The sequence below is a fragment of the Balaenoptera borealis genome (genome assembly GCF_965194805.1).
Source record: "Balaenoptera borealis genome assembly, chromosome: 1".
Classification (NCBI taxonomy): Eukaryota; Metazoa; Chordata; class Mammalia; order Artiodactyla; family Balaenopteridae; genus Balaenoptera; species Balaenoptera borealis.
Genome location: NC_138860.1, coordinates 141,288,228 through 141,313,263, shown reverse-complemented (window position 1 = coordinate 141,313,263; position 25,036 = coordinate 141,288,228). Strand labels below are relative to the sequence as shown.

General features: G+C 38.0%; 1 protein-coding gene across 21 annotated transcripts in view; it reads left to right on the top strand.

Moving 5' to 3' along the window:
* The window catches only part of PATJ (PATJ crumbs cell polarity complex component), a 350,711-nt gene that overhangs the window by 240,161 nt on the left and 85,514 nt on the right, over positions 1–25,036 (top strand). For 19 of the 21 annotated variants that reach the window (XM_082356311.1, XM_082356317.1, XM_082356327.1 and 16 more), the window contains 2 exons: positions 9,983–10,055; positions 19,085–19,165. In XM_082356311.1, the coding sequence (XP_082212437.1) occupies positions 9,983–10,055; positions 19,085–19,165 (154 nt within the window). The remainder of the gene's footprint in view (positions 1–9,982; positions 10,056–19,084; positions 19,166–25,036) is intronic. The other 2 variants (XM_082356308.1, XM_082356324.1) reach the window with 1 other exon arrangement.

Below are 25,036 nucleotides of genomic sequence, written 5' to 3'. Positions count from 1 at the left end.
TGTTTAGTTGTGTTCATGTGTTCCTCATTTATTCAGCTTTTTGTATGTGTACACCTAAACAACGTGCTAGCCACTAGATTGTAGTTATAATCATTTTAGAACAGGTTGCAAAAAATTAAATCAACTTACTCAGTACTCCAGGTTGAATTCAGGCACATAACTTCTACTTTTGATATAATGCTGTTTTGTGGACATAAAATAAGATTTATGGGTTTAGTGAAAGTGAATTTCCAAGTGGTAAGACCAGAGCAGTCCCGAAGACAAAATGGTTTTAAGTGATATTCTAAATAATTCAAATGTATTCTCATCACACATGTACTTTTTTTGGTCTTAGTTAATTTTTTTAATTGTGGTAAAATATACATAACATAAAATCTACCTTATTAACCATTTTTAAGTGTACAGTTAAAGTAGAATTAAGTATATTCACATTGTTGTACAGCCATCACCACCATCTATCTCCAGAACTTTTTACATCTTGCAGAACTGCAACTCTATACCCATTGACAAATAATACCCCATTCTCTCCTCCCCACCCCCACCCCCAAGCTCCTGGCAACTATCTTCCTACTTTCTCTCTCTGAATTTAACTACACTAGGTATCTCATAAAAGTGGACTCATACAGTATTTGTCCTTTTGTTACTGGCTTATTTCACTTACCATAATGTTTTCAAGGTTCATCCATGTTGTAGCATGTGTCAGAATTGCCTTCCTTTTTAAAACTGAATGATATTCCATTGTATGTTTATCCATTCATCTGTTGAGAAACACTTGGGTTGCTTCTACCTTTTGACTATTGTGAATAATGCTAGTATGAACATGAGTGTACAAATGCCTGTTTGAGACTCTACTCTGAATTCTTTTTCATATATACCCGGAAGTGGAATTGCTGAATTATATGGCAATTCTATTTTCAGTTTTTTGAAGAACCACTGTAGTTTCCGTAGCAGCTACACCATATTACATTCTTACCAACAGTGGACAAGGGTTCCAGTTTCTCTACCACCTCACCAACTCTTATTGTTTTCCATTTTTTTGATAGTAGTTATCCTATTGGGTATGGGGTGGTATCTCATTGTGGTTTTGATGTGCATTTCTCTGATGATTAGTGATGTTGAGCATTTTTTGATGTGTTTATTGGCCATTTGTATAACTTCTTTGGAGAGTTGTCTTTTCAAGTCTTTTTCTTGTTTTTTAATCAGGTTGTTTGTTTTGTTGTTGAGTGGCAGGAATTCTTTATGTATTCTGGATATTAACTCATTATCAGATATACGATTTGCAAAAGTTTTCTCCCATTCCATAGGTTGCCTTTTCACTCTGTTGATTGTGTCCTTTGATCCACAGAAGGTTTTCATTTTAATATAGTCCAATTTATCTATTTGTTGTTTCTTGGGCTTTTGGTGTCCAATCCAAGATATCATTGCCAAATCCAATGTCATGAAGTTTGTCCCCTATGTTTTCTTGTAACAGTTTTATAGTTTTAGCTCTCACGTTTAGGTCTTTGATCTATTTTGAGTTAATTTTTGTTTATGGTATAGGGGAAGGATCCAACTTCTTTCTTTTGCATGTGGATATCCAGGTTTCCCTGTACAATTTGTTGAAAAGATCATCCTTTCCCCCACTGAATGGTCTTGGCACCCTTGTTGAAATCATTTGACCCTACACTGAGGGTTTATTTCAGGGTTTTCTATTCTATTCCATTGGTCTATATGTCTGTTCTTAAGCTAGTACAACATTGTTTTGATTGCTATAGCATTGTAGTACATTGCGAAATCAGCAAGGGTGAGACCTCCAACTTTGTTCTTCTTTTTCAAGATTGTTTTGGCTATTCCGTATAAATTTTAGGATGCAACACACTTTCACTTTTAAAAGGAGAAATGCTCCTTGGAGATATCTCAGACCCTGATAAATGAAAAGTTATGGAATTCTACAAATACACACACACACATACACACAGCCCATTACATCAGATGTCTTTTTTTTTCCTCATTCAGAAATTGTTGTCATGGGCTCAGTGTGCTTTCCTGAAGATAAGTATGTTCTCCTCATATCTCACTAATCTTTCTTTTAACCACAATTTGTAGCATTCTTTTAGAGTTTACATTAGAGAGAGAATCTCATATTTAATCCTAAGGAATTAGTCAATGATTATTGGATTGATGCTTTAAATAACATGTTATTGAAATCTCTTACTACAACTTAATTATGGTTACAACTTTAATGGATAAGGAATAAACATAAAGGGTTTTATCAACAAATCCCTGTATGTGACATGTACATGCTTCTAAGAATGCAGTGAAGTATTCTTAGAAGAATAGAAAGAAGTTGCTGAGAAAAGCCATGTCAGTAGTTTAGAAATTCAGAGGAAAGAGAGATTACTGTTGTGACAGTGGGTACAGCAAGAGCTAGTTAATGCTACCTGGGTAGATTTACATAGGAAAAAATTAAGTCTAAACTGCATGAACAAATTTAATTCAAGTATTTATTGAGTACCTACTGTATCTCAGATACTATATAAGACCACGGAGTTAAGTAAGAAGTTATTCAAGAACTTCTAAGACATGCAGATAAATAACTATACATCAGGCAAAACTAACACCAATAGAGGGAACTCTATGATGCTGAGTTATTCAGAGTGCATTTGCAGGCTTGGTTGCAGAGAGGGGTTTTCACAGTTGAGAGGGGAGTGATTTGGATTGACTGAGACACAGAGAAAGCTGTTGTCACAGTATAGATGATGTGAAAAGTACATGAATTAGGATGGGGACATTGGACTAGAAGAAAAGAGAAAAAAGAATGAAATTTTTAGAATGAAACCTTTAGACTGGATGCTTTCTTTGGGTATAAGAGTTGATGGGTGAATGAATCAAGAGTAACTGAGGACTTAGCACCTGGAAATGTAAACATCTGAGACTGAACATCATAAAACATTAAATGTTAACTATTGTTCCTATGCTTTAGTGTTATGACATTTATGTTATCTCTCAATTCTGTTAGAAGATAATATCCTAATTTTATAGATTAAGAAGTAAGATTTTTAAAAAGTTGCTTAGTATCTTGCTTACCTCTTACTGGTAGAACTGCAGATGGAACTGTACATTTACCTAGGTCTGCTTAGGACTGGATTTCTTTCCAGAATAGCACATAGATGTCTTACACATTATATAATCATGAATTCATTTTTAAACTGGGGTATGATTTATACTCAATGCAATAGATTTTAAGTGTTCAGTTTGTTGAGTTTTGATAATACAAAACATACACCTGTGTAGCCATCACCCAAAACAAAAATATAAGAAATTCATTCACCCCAGAAAGTTTCCTGGTGCTCCTTTCCAGTCAGTCCCTCCCCGCAGAGCCAACACTTCTGATTTCTGTCACCATAGATTAGTTTTAACTATTCTTGAGCTTCGTATAAATAGAATCAAACAACATCTATCATTCTGTGTCTGGTTTCTTTCATTTTACATAATTGAGATTTATCCTTGTCGTCGTATATATCAATAGTTCCTTTAATTACTGAGGAATATTCCAATCTATGAAGATACCACAATTTTTTGATCCATTCTCCTGAAGGTGGACATTTGGGTTGTTTCCAGTTTTTAGCTATTCTGATTAAGGTACAAGCATGACTTCTGGGAAAAAAATTATTATAGAATAAACTTGTTTAGAACATCTTTGAGTCAGGATAGACTCAATAATGCTTCAGTGACTAACAGCCCAAATCTCAGTCGCTTAAAACGACAAAGGGTTTCTTTCTTTCTCATTTTACGGGTCTACCAGGGCTCAGCAAGGGGGTCTTTCTGCTCACTATGGTCAGTTAGGTACCCAGGCAACAGAGGCTCCATCTCAGCCTGTGTTTCCATGATCACCAAGGCAGAAAAGGAGACGTAGTTAATCGAGAACTGGCTCAACTTTAAAGGTGAAGAAAACTACCAGCCAGAGGATTTAGGAACAGCCCTAATCACTATCAGAGAAGAGTACTGAGGGAGTTACACTCCATCATATTATTCACCATCCTACCTGCACTATCAAGCACAATGAGTATTTTAAAGCATTTTATAGTCATTATATTTATTTGAGGGATGAGTAATGTAGCTGTGATACTCCGAACTTAATTATGAAAAGTTGATCGAGTCAGAGTGAGCAAACTTAGAACCCTGCATGCATCTTTACCCTGAGGAAAATTGTGAAATAGCTTTAAGAGTAAATTGTGGGGCTTCCCTGGTGGCGCAGTAGTTGAGAATCTGCCTGCCAATGCAGGGGGCATGGGTTCGAGCCCTGGTCTGGGAAGATCCCACATGCCGCGGAGCAACTAGGCCCGTGAGCCACAACTACTGAGCCTGCGCGTCTGGAGCCTGTGCTCCGCAACAAGAGAGGCCACGATGGTGAGAGGCCCATGCACCGCAATGAAGAGTGGCCCCTGCTCGCCACAACTAGAGAAAGCCCTCGCACAGAAATGAAGACCCAACACAGCCAAACATAAATAAATTTAAAAAAAAAAAAAAAAAGAGTAAATTGTGACTAGTAGAACTTTTCCCCAAGATGGATCTGGGGATATTAGCTTGCATATATGAGAGAAGATATTTGTGGCTTTGAGTCAGGCTATTGAAATGGAAAACACTGTAATATAATAGTTAAAAGAGTAGGTTTTGAAACCAGATGGCTGGATTTTAATCTCAGCTTGCTATTTATTAGCTTTGTGACTTTGGTCATGTAGCTTAATCTCTGTGTAAAATGAAGAAAATAATTGTAACTACTACGTAGAGTTGTTATGAAGGTTAAATGAGTTAACACATAAAAAGCATCAAAACAGCAGTACATGGTAAGAACTGAAAAGTTATGTTTCTGGTGATCGTGTTTTCCAAATCAAAAAGTTTTGTTAGGTATTACTTTTCTCTTGCTGTGTAACAAACTACCACAAATTTAATGGCTTAGAGCAACACCCATGTATTAGCTGACAGTTCTGTAGGTCAGAAGTCTGGCACAGAGGGGCTGGGCTCTCTGCTTAGGATATCATGAGGCAGAAATCAAGATGTTGGCCAGGCTGAGTGCTTGTCTGGAGCATTGGGTAAAAATCTACTTCCAAGCTCATTCTTGTTAAAGTCTATTTCCTTGTTGGTTCTTAGATGGAGACTTTTCTTAGCTTTTAGAGGCCATTCACATTCTTTGCCATGAGGCCCCTTTCATGCTCAAGCCAGAGATGGTACTTCTAATCTCTGACTTTCTATCTCTGACCTCCAGGCATTCCTTAAAATTCATGTAGGTCAACCTACTAATTTCAGAGACCAGGACAATGAGGCTCTAAGAAGTGAAATCTCCAGATTTAAAGGGCCCACGTGATTAGGTCTTGCCCAACCTGGTAATCTGCCTTTATCTTAAGGTCAGCTATGCTGTATAATTTAACCTAATCATGGAAGGGAAATTCATCCTACTCACAACCTGTAAACCAGGGGGCAGGAATCTTGGGAGCCTTCTTAGAATTCTGCCTAACACATGTTTTGCATGATTTTTACCAATGTGAATATATTTTTATAACAAGATTGAATTGAAATGTGGATCTAGAATATGTCTTTGTCATAAATATAAATATATTCTACAAACAAAACACTGAATTGGGTGTGTTCCTAGCATCCTTTTGGAGAAAAACTAAATTGACAGTCCCTAGATAGAAATTCCACTATTGTAATTGTCTGTTTACCTAGCTGTGTTCCTCACTAGTTGCTAATATCATCAAAGGCAGGAATCATGTTTTATTCATTTTTGTATTCATAGTATAAATATTTGTTAAACAAATGAATATATTCAAAATGAAATCAGAGCTATATTGTTGAATTTCAACCAATTGAAGTAAACTCTAGCCAGCTTAAATTAAAAGGAGAATGTATTGTAATAATACAGGGATATCTTGTGGACTCTTAAGAAGAAGCCATACAGCTAAGACTCTGAAGAGAAGGAAGCAGGGCGACTTCAGAGACGTCAGCAGAAGGGAGTTCTGAACCCCCTGTTTAGCCTTGAGCATTTCCATTAGTATTGTCTAGATACCACACTCTTGATCTCTATGAGTCTGTTCTAGATTTTGAGTCCCTGGGAGAGAGAATTGATGGGCTCAAAATGAGGCAGGCGTCTGCCCCCTACATCCACTGAGGTTGAGGCCAGCTGTCAGTGTTACACAGTATAGCCCATCCATGGAATCACTGTGAGCTGGGCAGACACTCCGAGAAATGTCCATTAATGTGGTAAATACCAATAGCTGGCTGACTGCAGGCAGCACGTTGTCTCTAACTCGTGAAGTAGCTTGGAGAGCATAGGGCACACTCTTGATAGTTCTACTTCATATCTTTTTCCTGCTTTGTTAAGACCCCTTTCACTCAACAGACATTTATAGTACACCTACTCTCACTGAGGTATCCTGCTACAAGCTGGGGATATAAAGAAATAAGATCCCATCTCTGTGTTTAGAGAGGGAGAAAGAGCAGCACAAATAATCTTAATAGAGCACGGCAAGCCTAGTGATAAGGGCGTACCTATACAGTGTTCCAAGGTACCCTGGAAACCTCACATTTATCCATGGTAGAATTCCACTCTCTCTCTCCCAACAGCTGTTAAAAAGAATTACAAAAACACCAACAAACAATTACAATTCCTGATTTTATACTGTGTGGGACACCAGGACCTAAGAAACTTATGTTGATTATACTGGGAAGAAAAGGTTAATTATGAAGCAAACAGATTTCATTCCTTATGAGAATCATGGACTATGAGGGGTCACAGGGTCCCCAGAAGTCTTTCAGGTTAACTGTTTGTGTGAAGTGTAATTATCTTCTCTCCTTTGGTTTCCCTCTTCCCATTTCTTTCTCTTTAAAATTGCTGCCCTGTCAGGTCTCCACTTGCTTAATGCCGAGGTGTGTGAACACTCACTCACTAGTGGATTATATCGGATTATGAACTGGAACTTTTTATAGCAGCTTTCTTCACTTTATTGAGGTTTTCTATACTGTTATGTTTTTTAAAAATTAATATGGACTTTAAAGGCCAGTAAAGTCATACTAATTTGGGGAAAATTGTTAAATTATGAAGGGATAACTTGGTCCAGTTAATCATAATTTCTCAATAAGAATTTATGTGTAGCTATGTTTTTTAATGCTGGTAACCTTTGAAAGAGATATGAAAAGCCATCTGCTTAATTACTGCCAAATACACTCTGCCCCATGGGCTCTGAATCTGGAGCAGACATGTCCTGTTGGCTTTCAGCTCTAAGCTAGAGCTGAGCTCTATTGTGTTATTCCATGGGGGAGATTGAATGGGAAAGGGAATTACCACTGGGAAAATGCTGTTACTTACCCAGGGGTAATTGATTACTTCTTCTGTGTATGAGCAAACTGCTGAGGAATGGATTGTACTCCCTGAAAAACAATAGCCATCTCTTAACATAATAGTGCATGCTCAAGGCATCTATAATAATGTGAGAAGAAACAGACATATTCTTCATGCTCTGTGTCACTTTGTGATTTTAGTTTTTCTCCCTTTGCTTTGGTTTGGCTAGTGTGCTAGATAATCTAAGAATTTAAGAAGGTTAGAGCAAGAAATGGTACCTAGACTTCATTTATTTATTTATAATCTGCCTTATTCCACAAGAATTTTTATCAACTTAGAATTCTTACAGTTCAACCTACTTATTACTTAAGAGATCAGGAGACGGATTCTCTTAGAAGTGATTTCCCCCAAATCCCACAGCTAGTTTAATGGTAGTTCTAGAACTGAAACTGCCTCTTGTCTCCTTATTGAAGTGAGTGATCATTACATTTTTAAAAATAACTATGTTAAGTACAGACTATTTTCCAGGCAATGTGTTTCCCCTAGATGATGTAATAGAGAGTAGGAAGGACATGAGTTCTGTCCTTGGAGTGCTTACCATTTGAGGGGAAGACAGATTTGAAGCAGGTGTGCATACAAATCAGTTAGGTACATTTTGAAAGAAAACAGATTTATGATCATTGACAGGTGCTGTAAGCATATAGTAGAGGTCCTGGAAAGCTTGTTTCAGGAAATGACATTTATGGTGAGCTATGAAGGAGAAATAGGAAAAAATCAGACAAAAGATTTGGGCATGAAGCATGCAGACCAGAAGAGAAGAAGATGAGAGAAGGCCATGAGGTGGATGGAGCTTGGCTCAGCTGAGAAATGGAGAGGAGGCCTGTGTAACTGGGTTGGATCAGAGTGAGGAAGAGAAGGGAGAACAAGAAAAGGCCAGAGGTGGGAGCTGGGGCCAGATTGCTCAAGGCCTTATAGCCTCCCTAACAATTTTGAACTTGATCCTAAGTGCAATAAGGAGCCATAGGAGGAGTTTAAGCAGGAGAAAGAAATATAATCAGATTTATGTTTTAGAACCATAATAACTGCTGGGTGAAGAATGGATTGAACAGAGGATGAAGAGTGTAAGTAGGGAGACCAAATAGGATGTTCTGAAATATATTAATTCAGGTGAGAAATGATGATCACTTGTACTAGGATAGGATGGAAAGAAGTGCAAAGATTCAAGATGCGTTTTGAAGATAGGATCAATAAGACTTCTTGATGGATTAGATATACAGTTGAGTAGTGAGAGGTTTCAAGAATGACTTTTAGGTTCCTAGTTAAACAACTGGGTGAATATTGTTGATATTTACTAAGGTGGAGAGGAAGTTGACTGTGGAACCCTCTGGGAACTGAGCGGGATAAAGAGCTTTATTTTATTTGAGATGCATCTAAGACATCTAGTGGAGATGTAAAGTGGGAGTTGGATATGCAGATCCTAGGCTCAGAAAAAGATCCAGGCTAACTGTGAATTTGGAAGACATCAATATATAGTCTTTGAACTCAAGGGAATAATTCGTGTAGTTGAGGTTATTGAACTCACACTGGAGGAGAAGGATGGGTGGGGTATAAATTTTAAAAAGAAAGGCATTTCAGGTAAAGGCAGTGATATGATTAAAGCCTCAAAGTAGGAAAGACATCGACTGATGGATCTTTTTCCAATTGGTGAGACATAAAAAATAAAATGGGATAAAATGGATTTGAGTGCCCTCCTAAGTCAGAGAGTGGCTATCCTATGTACACCGGACAAGAGATCTGTGAACAGTCTTAAATCTTTGCACACCAGTAAGAAGCTTCTTTGGTTTATATTGTGAAACCTAAAGTCAAACTTCACATAAATCTTGAGATAATTATTTTGGTTGTGTGTCATGAATGAACAGTAAAGGATAGATCTCCCACAGAACCACTGCTTACCTACCATTTGCTAGTAACATAGTGGAAATAGCCCAAATCACCAGAACTGGTATTCTAGGAGTTGTTCTGTGCCTGTCGCCCTGGTGATGAAGTTTTAGCTCCCACCTCCTCTGCTCCAATTAGGATGATGAGGAGTAGAATTAACCTAACTCACAAAGCGTTGTCTGTCTGGGTCTCTATTCTCCCCATCTATCACTCCTTCTCACACAGTCTGCCCATGCAGGGACTGTCATATACATCCCATCATCCTTCATCTGGCAGAACAAATTTAGAAGCCAAGTGAGGAGGCTGGGAACCTTTCCAGTTCAAAGAACAAAATGCTCTAGACATTAATGGGGCCTAGAGGTTACACACCCCATATGAAAAATTTATACTCCTCGGTATTGAAAGCGTTGATGCCTTTCCAAAAGTATCCTCTGCAGCACCTGACTTACTAAGCAGAAGTTGGCCAACTTCTAGCATCATCACTCTTTGTCACTAATAATTGTATCTTAGTATCCCTTGAGTAATACATCTCTTTTTGTACCTAATGGCTTTGCATGCTCAAAACCAGTGTATATTTACATTTTTTTTTCATTCTGTGGTGCTGTGTGTGCATTTTCAACTGAGAACTGAGGAAGTGATTCTAATTTGAGCCAAGAACTTAGCGTTTACTGTGTACTGATTCTGCCTTTTACTGTGTACTGATTCTGCCTATTTTAACATCCACAGAAATGAAGATGCAGTCAATCAGATGGCCGTTACTCCCTTTCCATTACCATCAAGTTCCCCATCTTCTATTGAGGTAAGATGACTCCTAATTAGCTTAGTGAATGAATTACATGGATTTTCAGTATCTGGTATTCCAAACTCAGAATTTATTAGCTAGGGTATTTCCCTAATTAAAATAGGAAGTATTTGAGGCATTGATTATAAAGTAATATAACAATGTTAAACAAACACATTAGAACTTAACCATATGAGTACTGCCTTCCTCAAAGTTCCTTAAGGTTCATTCTAGATATGCAATTTGTCCTAATTAGGCATTTCAGAATTTATTAGAAAATTCTCTTTTTTAATGACTGAATCATACCTTTCTTTGTGGTTTAAAAACACTTTAATACTATGATTGCTGGTGTCTTTAAATATTTTCATCCATTGATGGAGAAATTACTAGTACAACAAGATTGCTAACATAGTAATATGCTTCTAGAGATGGATGGATAGATAGATAGATAGGTAGCTGGCTATATAAATAATCAGCTGAGGGATTCCCAGCTGAGGAATGTTACATTCTCTTCTCATTTTTTACTTATTAAATTATTTTTAATTCCCTAAAATACACATTTATTATAACTAATCAAACAATGCAGTTATTAGAAAATTTTATTTTCCTTTCCCTACCTCCTCAAGGAAGTTAAGTTTTACTGTTTAGTATCTTTCCATACTTTTTCCTTTGCTTCTATAACAAAAATAAACTATTTGAATAGCGTCTCTTTTAGTAAATATTTGATCATATAATACTTATTCTTTCCATTCAACAAGTATTCAATGAATGTATATTACGTGCCAGGTACTATTTTGGGTATTTAAAGATATAGGCATGAATAAAACAGATAAGTCTCCCTGACATGGTTCAGCTTACCTTCTAATGAGGAAATTAACTAGCAAATGCATAAATAAACTAAGAGAATTATCAATAGTGTTCAGTGTCTTACAGATAATTAAAATAGGGAATGTGGCTTGTGACTACTTTGATTGGTTATAGGGAAAGCCTCTTGGACAAGGTGAAATTTAAACAAGATCAAAATGGTAAGAAGGAGCCAGACATGCAAAAATAAGGGGGAAGAGCTTTCTCTGCAGAGAGGACAAAAGTAGCTCTCAAGCAAGAATAAGCTGGGGGCGCATATTGGGAGCCCCAGAGAGTAGTGGGGTAAAATACGAGGGAGAGGGAGGGAATGTGACGTGGGAGGGAGAGAGGAGCTTTGTGAGTCAGAGTAAGAAGTTCAGGTTTTAGTCTGTGTGCAGTAGAAGCCACTGGAAGGTTTTTAACAGGGGTGTGAGGTGACCTGATACATAGTCTACCAGGTGGAGAATGGACTAAAGGAAGGTAAAAGTAATACACTAGACGGCAGAAGCCCAGGCAAGACCTGATTGTGGTTAGATGAGGTTTGGGGGTTGGAAGCAAAGAAAAGTGAGCTGATTCTTGATATTTTGGATGTTGAATCAGACTTGATTAAATGTGGGAGCCGAAGGGAACTAGAGAATCGTGGATAGACCTAGATTTTTGGCTTGAGCAACTAGGTAGATGGTGGTGCCATTTACATTTAGGCAGAAATTAAGAGGTCGTTGTAGACTGGTTAAGTTTGAGGTGCATATTATGCATTCTTCTGGAATAGATTCTATACATTAAAAAGAGAAAAGCTGCTTTATTTTGCTTAATCTAATAGTCATATTTAATATGCTGTATTATATATTTTTTCCAATTGACAGACATTCAGATTACTTTCCAATTTTTTGCCAGTAAAAGAATACCAAAATAAACATACATGTGTGATGTGCACACCTGCACACATGTGTATGTCAATCATTTGGTACTGGTGCTTCTATTTCTATAGCGTAGATTTCCCCAATGTACCATTGCTGAGGCAAAAAGTACACGAGTTCAAAATTTTAATCTGTATTTACTAGTTACTATCTGAAAAGATTGTAGTGATGTTGACTCCCCACTGATAGCCATTTAGCCACAGCTTTGCTGGCACTGGGTATTTTCATTCTAACTGAGACTAGAGTAGGCAGTTAACAGTGGTGGAAATGAGGGGCCCCAGAGGGGTGCTACTTCAGTTCAAATCCTAGCACAACCATACACCAGACATGTGAGCTTGGATAGTTACAGTAACTTCTATCCCCACTTATCTGTAGGGAGATAACAATAGTTCCTACTTCGTAAGGTTGTTAAGATTAAATGAGAGAGGGAGAGGAGAAGATATCTATATCTATCTGTCTAGATCTAGCTATCTTGTGCCAGGCACATGGTAGCTACCCAATAAGTGTTAGTACTTATTTCCTAATTCTTCTGCGTTTATAGAATGTCATATAAATCCTTTTTGTTTTGGATGGGTGGGGGTCAGTATGTTAGAATAATTTTTTCTATAGTACTGTTAGTTATGAATGTTCCCATCAAAATAGCATCCGCTTGGAACTGAATTTTTCTTTCATTGCCCATATTTTTTCTCAGTGCAGTGAGCAAGAAAACTAGCCTGTCATCGAATTGTAAATCTGCTATGAGATCCGGCTTTTGTGTTTTAGAGTGAGTAAAGGTGTAGTGTTGGTGTCAACATTTAGTTTGAGAAGACCATTTCTGGGGTCCTGTTTGGTTTCTTTTGTTTACTTTCTGTCAGGAATGACTTCTAATTTTAACTGTGTATTTTCTCTAGTTTATACCCAGACAGCTGGTTTCTGCTGCCTTCCTGCTGACAAGACAACAACCTAGAAAAGGATGATTGAATATAGTATCTACTGTGTCCACTATCTTGGATGCATTGTCCCAAGTCCTATTTACATCCATACCTCTGAGAGACAGTATTATTATTTCCACTTTACAGAAGAGACTGGGGTCTAGAGCGGCTGTGTAGCATACCCATATGCCCAGAGGCAGCTGTGTTATTCAGCATTACAGTGTATTAGCGTGCTGTGCGCTCCACATACATCTGTTGATTTTCCCCCTTATGCCTTTGTTCCTATTGTTTCTTCCACTTGGGTTGCCTCCCCACTTCCTCTTTGTTAATTCATAACCACTAGGTCCATGGAGAATTGCTTTTTGGAAGCCTCCTCCAAGCTTTCTATGACTCAAAATGAATAAAATAATGTATACGGATTAATAAGCGTAGCACCTGAAATATAAGCGCTCAAAAATGTGAGATACTATTCTTATGACCAACTTCATCCTACACTGTTCCCTTTAGTAATCTTTACTCCCTTCATAGTTAAATAATACTCATGATTCATTTAAAAAGTGAAAATTGCCCTTTGTCCTTTATGTGATATCACTTGGGCCTTATAGAAGAAGAGGGACCCATTTCTAAAAGGGGTTATCAACTAGGATTCTGTCACTTTTCCTTCCCTCGTTATCTCCATGTTTTAATAATGTAGGACTGTAAACACCACACTAAATTGTATGCTTTTATAAGGCCAGGCTTACTGTCCTCCTGACCACTGAGTCCTCAGTGCTTAGCATGTAGTACTTGCTTAATAAATACTTGTGGAATAAGTGAATGGCTTTTCTGCTGTATCCTTGATGCTTCATGTTAGTGTTGCATACTTACTTCTTATTGATTCAGTTCATTCTGCCATTATTTACCAAATACCTGCTTTGCAGAACATAAAAAGATTAATTGCACATAGTCTTTACCCTCAAGAGCTTGTAGTCTTATAGGGGAAATAAGACATGTATGTTACTAAAACAAGGTGTCCTAAGAGATAAAGCTTTAGGAGGAGTTCACAGAAGGTAAATAGTATTTCCTGGTAGGAGAACAGCTATTTCTGATGGATATATTGGATTTTAAAATATGAATATGGTTAGATAAGAATGTAGGAATAGCACAAACAAAAGCACAGAAGTAAGAAAAATCTGGGTGTGGAATGGGGAGAAGAATATAATGGGTATGGGAAAGAGAGTAATAGAAGATGGGGTTGGAAAAATAAATTGAGGTCAAATGAGAGAGTCTTGAATTTAAATCTCAGAAGGTTTGGATGTCATGCATTTGGCACTTGGAGCTGTTGAAGGCATTTTGAATAATGAAATTGTCTGATCAGGGCTCTACTTCATGTAGATTAGTGTAATAGCAAAGTCAAAAATGTCTTGAAGTTGGAAACCCAATTAGGAAGTTACTGCTATGGTATCTCCTGAGAAGTATGAGGGCTCAAGTATACTTGGGAGGCAAGATATTTATTCCATTACTCGACAAGGCAGGCTGAATCTTTTAGAATATCTTTATAGAAGTAAGAACGTTCATTTTTTTCTTTTTTCAGAAGTTGTGCTTTTTTGAATACTAAGTGAAATGGAGCAGGCCTTGTAAAGAATGGAGAGGTTGATTACCCAGGGAGTCCTATTAGCATAATTTCCATTTTATCTTTAATTGTGCACTGCCTTTCTAGAATTCTGAATATCCTTGAAGATATGCTGATAATTGGGAGTAGGAGAAAGAAATTTAATTTGTCACATCAAGTAAACATGACTTTGCAGAAAGAAATATTTGTGAACTTAGGCTGGCAATGAAACTAATAAATCATTTTGTAGTTTTTTGAAGAGAGTATTGGTTTTACAAAATATGGGGATGACAAAATTTAAACCAACATAAGTTTTATTTTGAAAAAGAGAATTTTCAATTATATCAGAGAGGTATAGTTGCTGGGCTCTTTTGTTATTAATTTTGCTTAGTAAAATCTTAAATTAAAAGGAAAACAGTTGTATATACTCTTTTGTCATGTTAAATGAGGAAAGAGGGTAGGGAACAACACTATGGAATGTTTATCTGATTAGAAGTGTTTTTCCAAAGGACAATAACATCCTTAACTAATTTAACTTTTATTGATAGCCTACTCTCAAATAAAACATAAATTCCTACTGTCAACGTTCTCACTGTCTAGTTGGAGAAAACTATAGACAAACAGTGGGTATGAAAAAAATAAAGTAGTACAAAAATAAAATAAAATTTATTATCACTTTATGTTGAAGATGTTGGAGGAACCCAGCAGAGGAAGTTTAAAACTTTCAGAGGGTTTGGAAGAGACTTCTCAGTAGGGATTGAGTAGCATTTCTTATCAGTCCTTTTGTGGGGGAGAAGGGGGTAAAGTCTGTGTTAAATGTACAATCATGAGCCATGCCTTTTCCTTTCATTCATCTGTAAAGCATAATTCACTGTGGAATGTACTGACCACGGTCTTCATGAGGAAAGGTCATTCTCTTTGAGCAGCCTTGGCTGAGCTGGCAGCTTTGGACAGGTGGTTTGAAGATCAGCAACAGAGGAAGGGAACCCAGCCATCCAGATTAGCTGAATCATCTTGGGTGTCAATGGGCCACCGTCCATCAGCCAGATGGTCTTCAAACCACCATGATGCAATTGTGCTTTGGAAATCATGCCTGCTGACCTGTTTTTCCCTTTCCATCTGACTGATTCCTGTTTTTTAAACTCCTAGTCAGCAGGGTATTTTATATATATGAGCCATTCTGTTCTCAGAACAGGACCCACATTGTTTTTGTTCTGTGCTTCATTTAAGCATGAAAACTCTTTTATACACTTTGGCTCTCCTAGGAAAGTAAATACTTTATTGCTAACCTCTTTCAAGTCCAACTTCCTTTTTACCTGACTCTTCTCTCCATCTAGATTTTGACTTTAAACCCTCCTTTATGGAGCTATCTCAGACTAAACAAGTAACTAAAAACACAAGAAATGCTTTAGAAGGGTCTCAAGGTACAGTTAAAAAGAGCATCAACTTTGAAATGAGACAGACCTAGGGTGAATATAAAAATGAATCAGACCAAGGAGATGAATGAAGCTCATGTCAGTGTCAAGCATCTTTCCATCTCATCAGGGAGATCAATTCTGTACATACATAATTAGGATACAAATGAGATGATGTATGTGACATAAGGAGTTCAGGTAAACTGTTAGGTAAGCTTAGAGGAAGAAGAGACATCTTCCAGCTAAGAAGAAGGAAAGGATTTATGGAGTAAGAGGCATTTGAGACATGGCTTCGTATGATAAATTCTGTGGATGTAGATGTAAAGGGTATTCTTTTTCTGGCTTTATTCAAATCTTAAAGAATATGTAGACCATGTGCAACCTAGACTGCCTTCCCCATGTTTTCTTAAATTTTCTAAGTTAAAGCATCAAACAGCTCTTTTCTTTCCCTCTTTTGTATTCATTTTATAAAGACCAAGAAGATCTCATGTCTTTTACTCACATTGCTGAGAACTGTAAAGACTTCTCTGATTTTTTTAAACATCACTTTCCTTTCCCCAAGGAGTCATATATTTAATTAGATGAATGGCATCAGCTAACCACCATCCTGGTGAAAAATCTCCTCTCATCTGGGACAGAGGAGTTGGCCATTTGCAGTGTTACTAGAGAAGCCACCTGTGGATTTGTTTTACAATCCAATGCTACAGTTACAAGCATTGTTTCCATTATATCCTCCAGTTAGATAGCATAGCCTCCCCAGGGCCTCTTCAGGGCTTCCCACAGCTTACAGAACTAGACACACTAGGTAATCAAGGCATTAAAGGTTTTTCATCTATTATATACTGATTTTTAAAAGTATAATTTGTTCTTCAGAATTTTTCTGTCTCTAGAACTTACCCACTGTCTAAAACACTGAAAATCTATATATTTTCAAGCTTTGTTTTTTTAACTTTGGCATGTTTATATTATATGGTAATTTCTTGATTACCCAAAATTCATGGAGAGGAGGATGTATCTACTGAAATTTTCTGGTTAACAAATGCTAAAATGCTTTTTGTTAAAACCATGGTCTAGTGACAGTGATTTTTTTTTTTAAGATTATGAATCCTGTCTTCCATAAGATTAGTTACCAACACTGAGTACTGAAAAGAAAGAATAAGAGAGAAACAAGAGAATCATTTACTTAGGGCCTGGAGCATAGTTAACAAGAGCATGGCCTTTGGTGGTACTCTTACCTAGCTGTGAATCCTGGATCTGCCTCTTACTGGCTAGGAGTTCTTTAACAGGTTATTTTAAATGTATCATTTTTATCATCCTTGAATTGGGATCACAGTGGTACACGCTTATTTAGCCTTTTTATGGTGACTACATGAAACAGGTCATGGACAAAGAACCTGTCTTGACAAAAAGCTAGAAACAAAAATTAACTGTACCTAGTGTTGTGCTGATAGACATTTTACATGTTAGTGCATTAATCTTCAAGGCAACCTGATGGGGTAGTATTTTTAATTTGATATTTTTATCTGTACTTTAAAAACAAGCACAAGTTGACCCTTGTAAAAACATGGTTTAAACTGTTTGGATCCACCTATATGCAGATTTCTTTCAATAGTAAATACTACAGTACTACCCAATCTGCGGTTGGATGCCAAGGGACCACAGATACAGAGGGCCAACTATAAATTATACACAGATTTTCAACTGTGGGGCAGATCTGTGCCCCTAATACTCACATTAGGGTCAACTGTACTCAGATTTAGAAAGTAATTTGCAGAAAATCTCATAATTCTAATTCTAATGTCAAAGTTGAGATTTGAGTTCAAATCTGACCAATTCTAAAGCCCATGCTACTTACTTTCTTGGATTTTTTTTCTTTTAGATATTTCTCATAGCTCTCCTTTATTGTTTTTAACATGCAGTAATACACACTAATTCTTCTATAATTGAACAGTGTAGAAATAACTAATGTAAAAATTCCCTAATCCCTCGTCCTACTCTCCAGAAGTATGCAATTTAAAAAGTTTGTTCTATGTGCTTGCAGACATTTTCCCTGAATTTATATCTACATGATGTATGGGGCTTTTTTCTGAAAAGATTGTGCTAATTTACATTTTTCAATGGTGTGTAAAAATTCCTGTTTCCCTACAACATTATTAATACTGCATGTTCTCTTTCTATTCTCTTGTCCATTTGATAGATGAAAAAATGCTGTATCTTTGCTTTAATTTGCACTTCTTAAATTACCATATTGAATGTCTCAAAATCAAAACCATTTCTCTACTAACAACCCCACCTGAATCTGTACTAATCCCAGATGGTGGTATTTTAAAATAAAAATCCATATAAATACAATGCAAATACTCCATTTATTATCCTTATTCTCCTCTATGTGTCCTCAGAAAGCAAAGAAAGTAACTATAATATATAATATATCATAATTCAATCGAGGAGATGCCTAATGTGTTTTGGAATTTTAATGTGGCTTATTATTACCAGATGTCTCATTTACATTAAATAAATATTTTTAGGAATCCGCAGGAAAAAGTCATCAAGAAAGCAAGTACTGCATTTATTGGTTCAGCCAGTATTTATCAAGTGTTTTCCATGTGCCAGGCAGGGTGCTAGGTACCTGAGTTTCACAAATAAACAAGATAAACATAGTCTCCCATCAAACAGTTTAACCTTGTGCAGAAGATAAACAAATGTCTGAGAAAGTTTTGGCTGGAGGGAACAGAACAGCTAACTCAGACTGGCTGAAAAAATAAGTAAGTAGATTAGCTCTCCTTAGAAGATTGCTAAGAATAAGTCTGGGCTTCAGGTTTGGTTGGTCCAGTGGCCCCATTTTGTCATCAGAGAACCAGTTCTTCCATCTCTGCCTTTGCTCTGTCATTCACAGCCTGCTTTCCTTCTGGTTGTGGGATGGCTGCCCATGGCTATCTGCACTTCATGCTCTCTTGTTAACTTGGGAGGTATGGGGACTTCTTGTGGTTCTTTTAAGATCTACAAAGGACCTTTCCAGAAGTCTCCAGCAAACCTCTCTTGGTGTCTCATTGACCAGAACTGGATCACGTACCCATTCCTGACAAAATCATTGGCAAAAAGAATAAGATTAGCCTTAAGGCAATCAGGCTTCCTCTTGGGGCAGAGAGTAGGGATCAGCTTTCTCTAAGGTGTGTCTCTGAGCAACAGGATATTGTAGATACCTTGGAGAAAAAAAAGAAGAAGACCTTCTACTGGAAAGGAAGGAAAGAAGAAACAATATCCCCTACAACAATAAAATAAGCAACTATGATTGAGTATCTGTACTACAGTTCAAGTCAGTGTGAGTGAAGAATGACCTCTTTGCCATTTTCTTTTTAATGTCTCATAGGATCAGAGTGGCACCAGTGAGGAAGACAGCAGTTTCGAAGCTGGTATTAAACAGTTGCCTAAAAGTGAAAGCTCCAAACTGGTGAGAATCCTGAGTGTTTCATCCAATGTTCTTTTTAGGGATGAACTGTATATATTTCGGATCAGTTGTGTTTGCTTCTCTAGGAATCTTGATCTCTGAGACAGGGGAAGCTATTCCATATAGCGAATGACCCAAAGAACAGTGTATTCTCCTACTTTCTTCATATTTGAATTGTGCTGTCTGGGACTAAAGAAGCAATCTCTTTTAAATCTTGTTTAATACTGGGTTTCTTTAAGGCTAGGGTGGTGCTGAATTAGTTCTAGAGGCACGAAAAGAGATTTCAAATGTATTCCTGTGTTCATAATAAAAGATACTTAAACTTACCCAGGGGCTAGAGCATTAGGAGAGAGACAGTTTTAGAGAACTCTTCCTCCTTATGTGTCCTAACGTTTCATATCTTGTTATTTAATATTTATGGAACTTTTACTGGGTACCGCGTGCTATCCTGTGTTCTACGTTCATTTTCTGATCCTCATAGCTGTAGGTGGCGATATTTTTCTTTTACATGCGTGGAAACTGAAAGCTTGCTTAGAGATGTTAACTAATTTGCCAAAGGCCACTCACTAGTATGTCGTAGACCTGGAGATTGATCTCATTCGGTCTGACTCCCAAGCCTTTGCTCATAATCTACCTTTCTGTTTTGCAGCCTAGCACTTCCAGGGTTAGACTGCAAGTTCTAGAAAGAAATGTGGGCTTTTTTCCCCTCTGTTTCAAAATATCTTACGAGTCTCAAAGAGTTAATCACTTAGGAGGGTCACTGTGATATTATGACAGCACAGAGTTGTTCATTTTACTTCAGGGAGTTTGAAAAATCATCCATTTATCTTCTTTCAACTTTTATATATATCAGGACTGGCTTAGATTCCATATCCTAGGAAATGAACTGATTCTTTCAGGCTGAAGGAAAAGGACATTTCAGCAAGAGTGGAAATTATAATGGTCCACTCTTACACAAACCCTATGTGAGGCATCAAGAATAGTGGGACCAACAGATTATGACCATTGTTCTTGAACAAGATGTGCCAAAGTTACACTGTTCCCTTTCCAAAAGACAAACTGCATCTTTGCACTGAAGGGGAATGAAGAACATCAACGAATTTCAAACTCCAGCTCCTTCGTTCATTTAAAAATACTACTGGGACTTCCCTGGTGGCACAGTGGTTAAGAATCCGTCTGCCAATGCAGGGGACACAGGTTCGAGCCCTGATCCGGGAAAATCCCACATGCCATGGAGCAACTAAGCCCATGAGCCACAGCTACTGAGCCTGCGCTCTAGAGCCCACGAGCCACAACTATTGAGCCCACGTGCCGCAACTACTGAAGCTCACACGCCTAGAGCCCATGCTCCGCAACAAGAGAAGCCACCGCAATGAGAAGCCCGTGCACTGCAACGAAGAGTAGCCCCCGCTCACCGCAACTAGAAAAGCCTGAGCGCAGCAATGAAGACCCAACACAGCCAAAAATAAATTAATTAATTTTTTAAAAAAATTAAAAAAAAAAACCTACTAACTTGTTCTTTTTGGCACCGTTTCTCCAAAGATAGATTAAGGAAAAATCTTTTTGTTTGTTTTTGTTTTTTTTGTTTATTGACTTTATTTATTTATTTATTTATTTATGGCTGTGTTGGGTCTTCGTTTCTGTGCGAGGGCTTTCTCTAGTTGTGGCAAGCGGGGGCCACTCTTCATCGCGGTGCGCGGGCCTCTCATTATCGCGGCCTCTCTTGTTGCGGAGCACAGGCTCCAGACGCGCAGGCTCAGTAATTGTGGTTCACGGGCCTAGTTGCTCCGCGGCACGTGGGATCTTCCCAGACCAGGGCTCGAACCCGTGTCCCCTGCATTGGCAGGCAGATTCTCAACCACTGCGCCACCAGGGAAGCCCCAAGGAAAAAATCTTTTAAAGCAACAGGGCTTTGCAAGTAGAGGCCCCCGATTTCATCCACAGAGGAAATGGTAAAACGAGTGAGAACACTCCCTTGCTTGCTGGGAGAGGCAGGTAGTCCCACAGAGGCTCACTTGTAGGCTGCAGGCAAAAGCCACCCGTCATCCACCCTCTGTTCCCAGGAAGGCAACACCAGTGGTGGGGCTCCAAGTCCCAAAATAATTGAAGAGCCCCACCCTCAGGCAGAGGACCTGAAGGACTAAGGATAATGTTTAGATTATTTCATACTGCATTTTAATAAGAATAAAAGCCTCCCCAAACCCATTGACTGGTATTTTTCTTTCTCCCCTCCCCCCATCACCTCCTTCTCTTTTTGGTATTCTGCAATTTCTTTGTCACCATTTCCAATAGAATATCCATGGTCTAGTCAACTGAGGAAAGATAGCCAAATTTGAACAACTTTTATAGCATAAATATAAATGGCCCAGCATAAAGTATTGCTTAAGAGTGTGTCTAACTTGAGCAAGTTAGACCTCACCAAGCCTCAGTTTACTCATCTGAAGGATGGGAGTAACCAGGATGTTATGAGAAACAAATAGGCAATAAAGTATAAACATGTAGTAGAGTATAAGGTACATAGTTGGTGCTTAGTAAGCTCATGCATTAATTCAGAAAATATTTGCCAAATGCCACTATGTTCCAGGCACTGGAGATACAAAAGTGAACAAAATGTACCGGAACGTGTGCCTTCATGGAGACTCATTCATGGGTAGATGGGGGAAGGGAGATAGATAATGCATAAATCAGCAAATTATATTAAATCATGAAATTGCTGTTCTTGAGGGTAAAAATTTCATCTGGCTCAACCTAACATATTCATTATTGTCTCATTATAAAGTACAGTTGACCCTTGAAAAATGCATTGGTTAGGGATGCTGACCTTCTGCACAGTGGAAAATCCATGTATAGCTTATAGTTATAAGGCCCCCTGTGTTCTGGGTTCCTCCACATCCACGGCTCCAACCAACCTCAGATGGCAGATTGTGTAGTATTATTGTACTTACTATTGAAAAAAATCCATGTGTAAGTGGACCTGCATGGTTCAAACCAATGTAATTCAAGGGTCAACTGTATTAATAACAGTTCCTCATCACTAGTCATCCTTTGATTGTTTCTATTATGAGATTGGCACCAGCTCCCCTGCATTGCTGCACCATTCTAGGATGGTTGCTGGATGCACCTTGTCAGAGGACAGCATGTGATCTGTATGGGCCTTGACTCCTGTTACCTTAGTTTATGTCAGTCGGAAACAGTAAGCTCTAACCCTTTAAAGGTTGCATTTCTTGCTTCCTGTGGGAGCATATATCTCATCAGACACTGCTGGCCCCTACAGGAGAGACCAGGAGAAAAACACAGGTCTTGCTCTTAAGCAGCTTACCCTCAAGCATCAGTGAGGATAACAGAATTTGTACCTGGAAAATCAGACCAGGCAGAAGTGTATTAAAGAGTGAGAAAAAAAATGTTACAGGAGTTCAAAAGTGGAAGGAAAACCATCTCGTTCAGGGATTAGGGACGGTTTCTTAGACTCTTGGCCTTTAAGGTGAACCTTTAAAGATGAGAAGGCGATTGACTACTGAGTTTGGAATAAAGAGGAGAGGTTCACCAGGTGAATCAAACAGTGTGGGTGAGGTACAGTGTGCAGAGTTGAACAGTAGAATCAGATAGAAGTTGAACAGTAGAATCACAGAACTGAAGGGACTATATGCTGTGAATTATAGATTAACGTATTCACCTTTTTATGCTCAGTGCTCAATAAATGTCTCATTAACTACATGGATACACATATATACAAGGTGCTACCTATGAGAAACTATACTCCAAAGGGCTATTAAAGTGCTTCTCCAAGATTACCTGTTTTCCGAGCTAAGACTAAACCATGAGTCTACATATATTCCAGTGCTTATTTCCACTATTCAGTTATGATTGGCTTTCGTCCATATCTCAGTAGTCCCCAGATTCACAGCCAAGGAGTTTATAATAACTTCAGTAGATATTAGATTTCTCTAAAATATTTTTTAAAGGGAGAATGACTTGTTTTTAGACAACCGATCAGGTGATGGTTGGTGAAGCATAGATTCCAATTGTGAGAGACTGGAGACAGGGAAGTGTCTGGAATCTATTTCAGAAGTCTAGGTGAGAGCCTGTTAAGACTATTTTTTAAGCCTTTTGAAAGGAACTTAAAAAAAATTTTGCACAGAGCTTTGCAATTTGCAAAACTGCCTCATCTATTATCTCGTTAGCTTAAATATTTTAATATCTATTTTTTCTAACATGATATTAGTTCATGATTTTATTCAATTTTATCCCCAAAATAACCCTATGTAAGAAGTAGGGCAGGAGTTATTTAATCCCTGACTTACAGATGAGATCTTAAGCTGCTTAGTGAAAGACCACAAAACTAGAAATTAGAAGAGCTGCACCTCATCCTGAAGGGTCCTTGTCTCCCTGGTATCTTGACATAGAAGAGCATGAATCCCTAAAATAAGTATTTTAATCTTTTGGGTATAAACCTATGTTTCTATCATGTTGGGGATATCTGTGTTAATATAATACACTCTTTTGGGGGCAGTATAGCTAAATTATTAAGAGTGCAAAGATTGGAGCCATTCTACTTAGATTCAAACCCTGGTTCTACCATTTACAAGCCATACAACCTTAGGCAAACAGCTTAACCTCTCTGTGCCTCAATTTTTGCATCTGTAAAATGGGAGAAAGAAACAAAGGGTTATTGTGAGAGAAAGGAGTTAATAACTATAAAGTACTAGGTAGAACCATCCCAGAGTACCCGGAATGACTGTGTAAGGGGGAATTGTTGTTAATGATGATGATGATGTTATGCTGATTAAATCATTAAGTGTCAGCCAGATGAGGATTAGCTGTTCTGAGTGAAGCATTACGTGTAACTTGGAAAACTGAAGTGAATTTTTTCAACCCCCAAAATACAACTGCTGATAATAGATAGTAGCATCCATTGAATGCCTGTGTGCCAGGCATTATTCTAACATCATTCACATAACAATCCTATGAAGTTAGTACTAGTATTATCCCCATTTAAGAGATGAGTAAACTGAGGTACTGAAATGTTAAGTAAGTTGCGTAAATAATCACCTGGTGAAGCCAGGATCCAGGTCCATGCCCTGTGAGGCTGGAGGCTGCACTCTAAACCACTATGCAGTACTGCTTCTCAGAGAGATACAGATATAGAACAAAACTGAAGTCAAGGGACAGCAAGAGAGTTACACTGGGATCTGAACTTTGTGATTTTCATTCCCTAAATCTTGAACTCCAACATAGAAAATTATGACATAGAAACAGGTAGATACTGAAATTTACCTTTCACATTGGTAAATGAAGTGATATAGACCTCCAAACCGATGTTTCATAAAATGAAGGAAACTAAAACATTTCAAGAAGCTAACCTGTGCCAGGCATTTTCATACTGGTTATCTTATTTAACCCAATGATGCACATGTTTTTAGCCCTACTTTACTGATAAGGTACTGAGGCTCAGAGATGCCAAGTCTGTTCCTAAGGTCTCACAGCTGGTGGGTGCTGTGGCTGGGACTCAAACCCAGTTCTCTTTGCCTCTACACCCCATCTTCTCTTCACTGTATATTTCACATAGACAGCCTTTCTTGGAATATCAGAAGTATCACTGTGTGATCTGTTTGTTCAAACAACAGATATTAATTGAGTATCTCTTGCATGTCAGACAATGTTATGTACAGGGGATTCAGTGATGAGCAAAACTGTTAGCATTTCTTAAAGGGCTTGAGATGTTCAAGGACAGGTGTTCACATCAGCTTGCTGTCTTTAGAAGCTCAGTAGTTAGGTGGGGAGGAAGGAGCAAGAGAAGGAAAGGAAGAGATAGTACTGTCTTGTTCTTATAAATATCTAACCTCTGTTCTTGCTACCACCTTTGGATCTCGAACC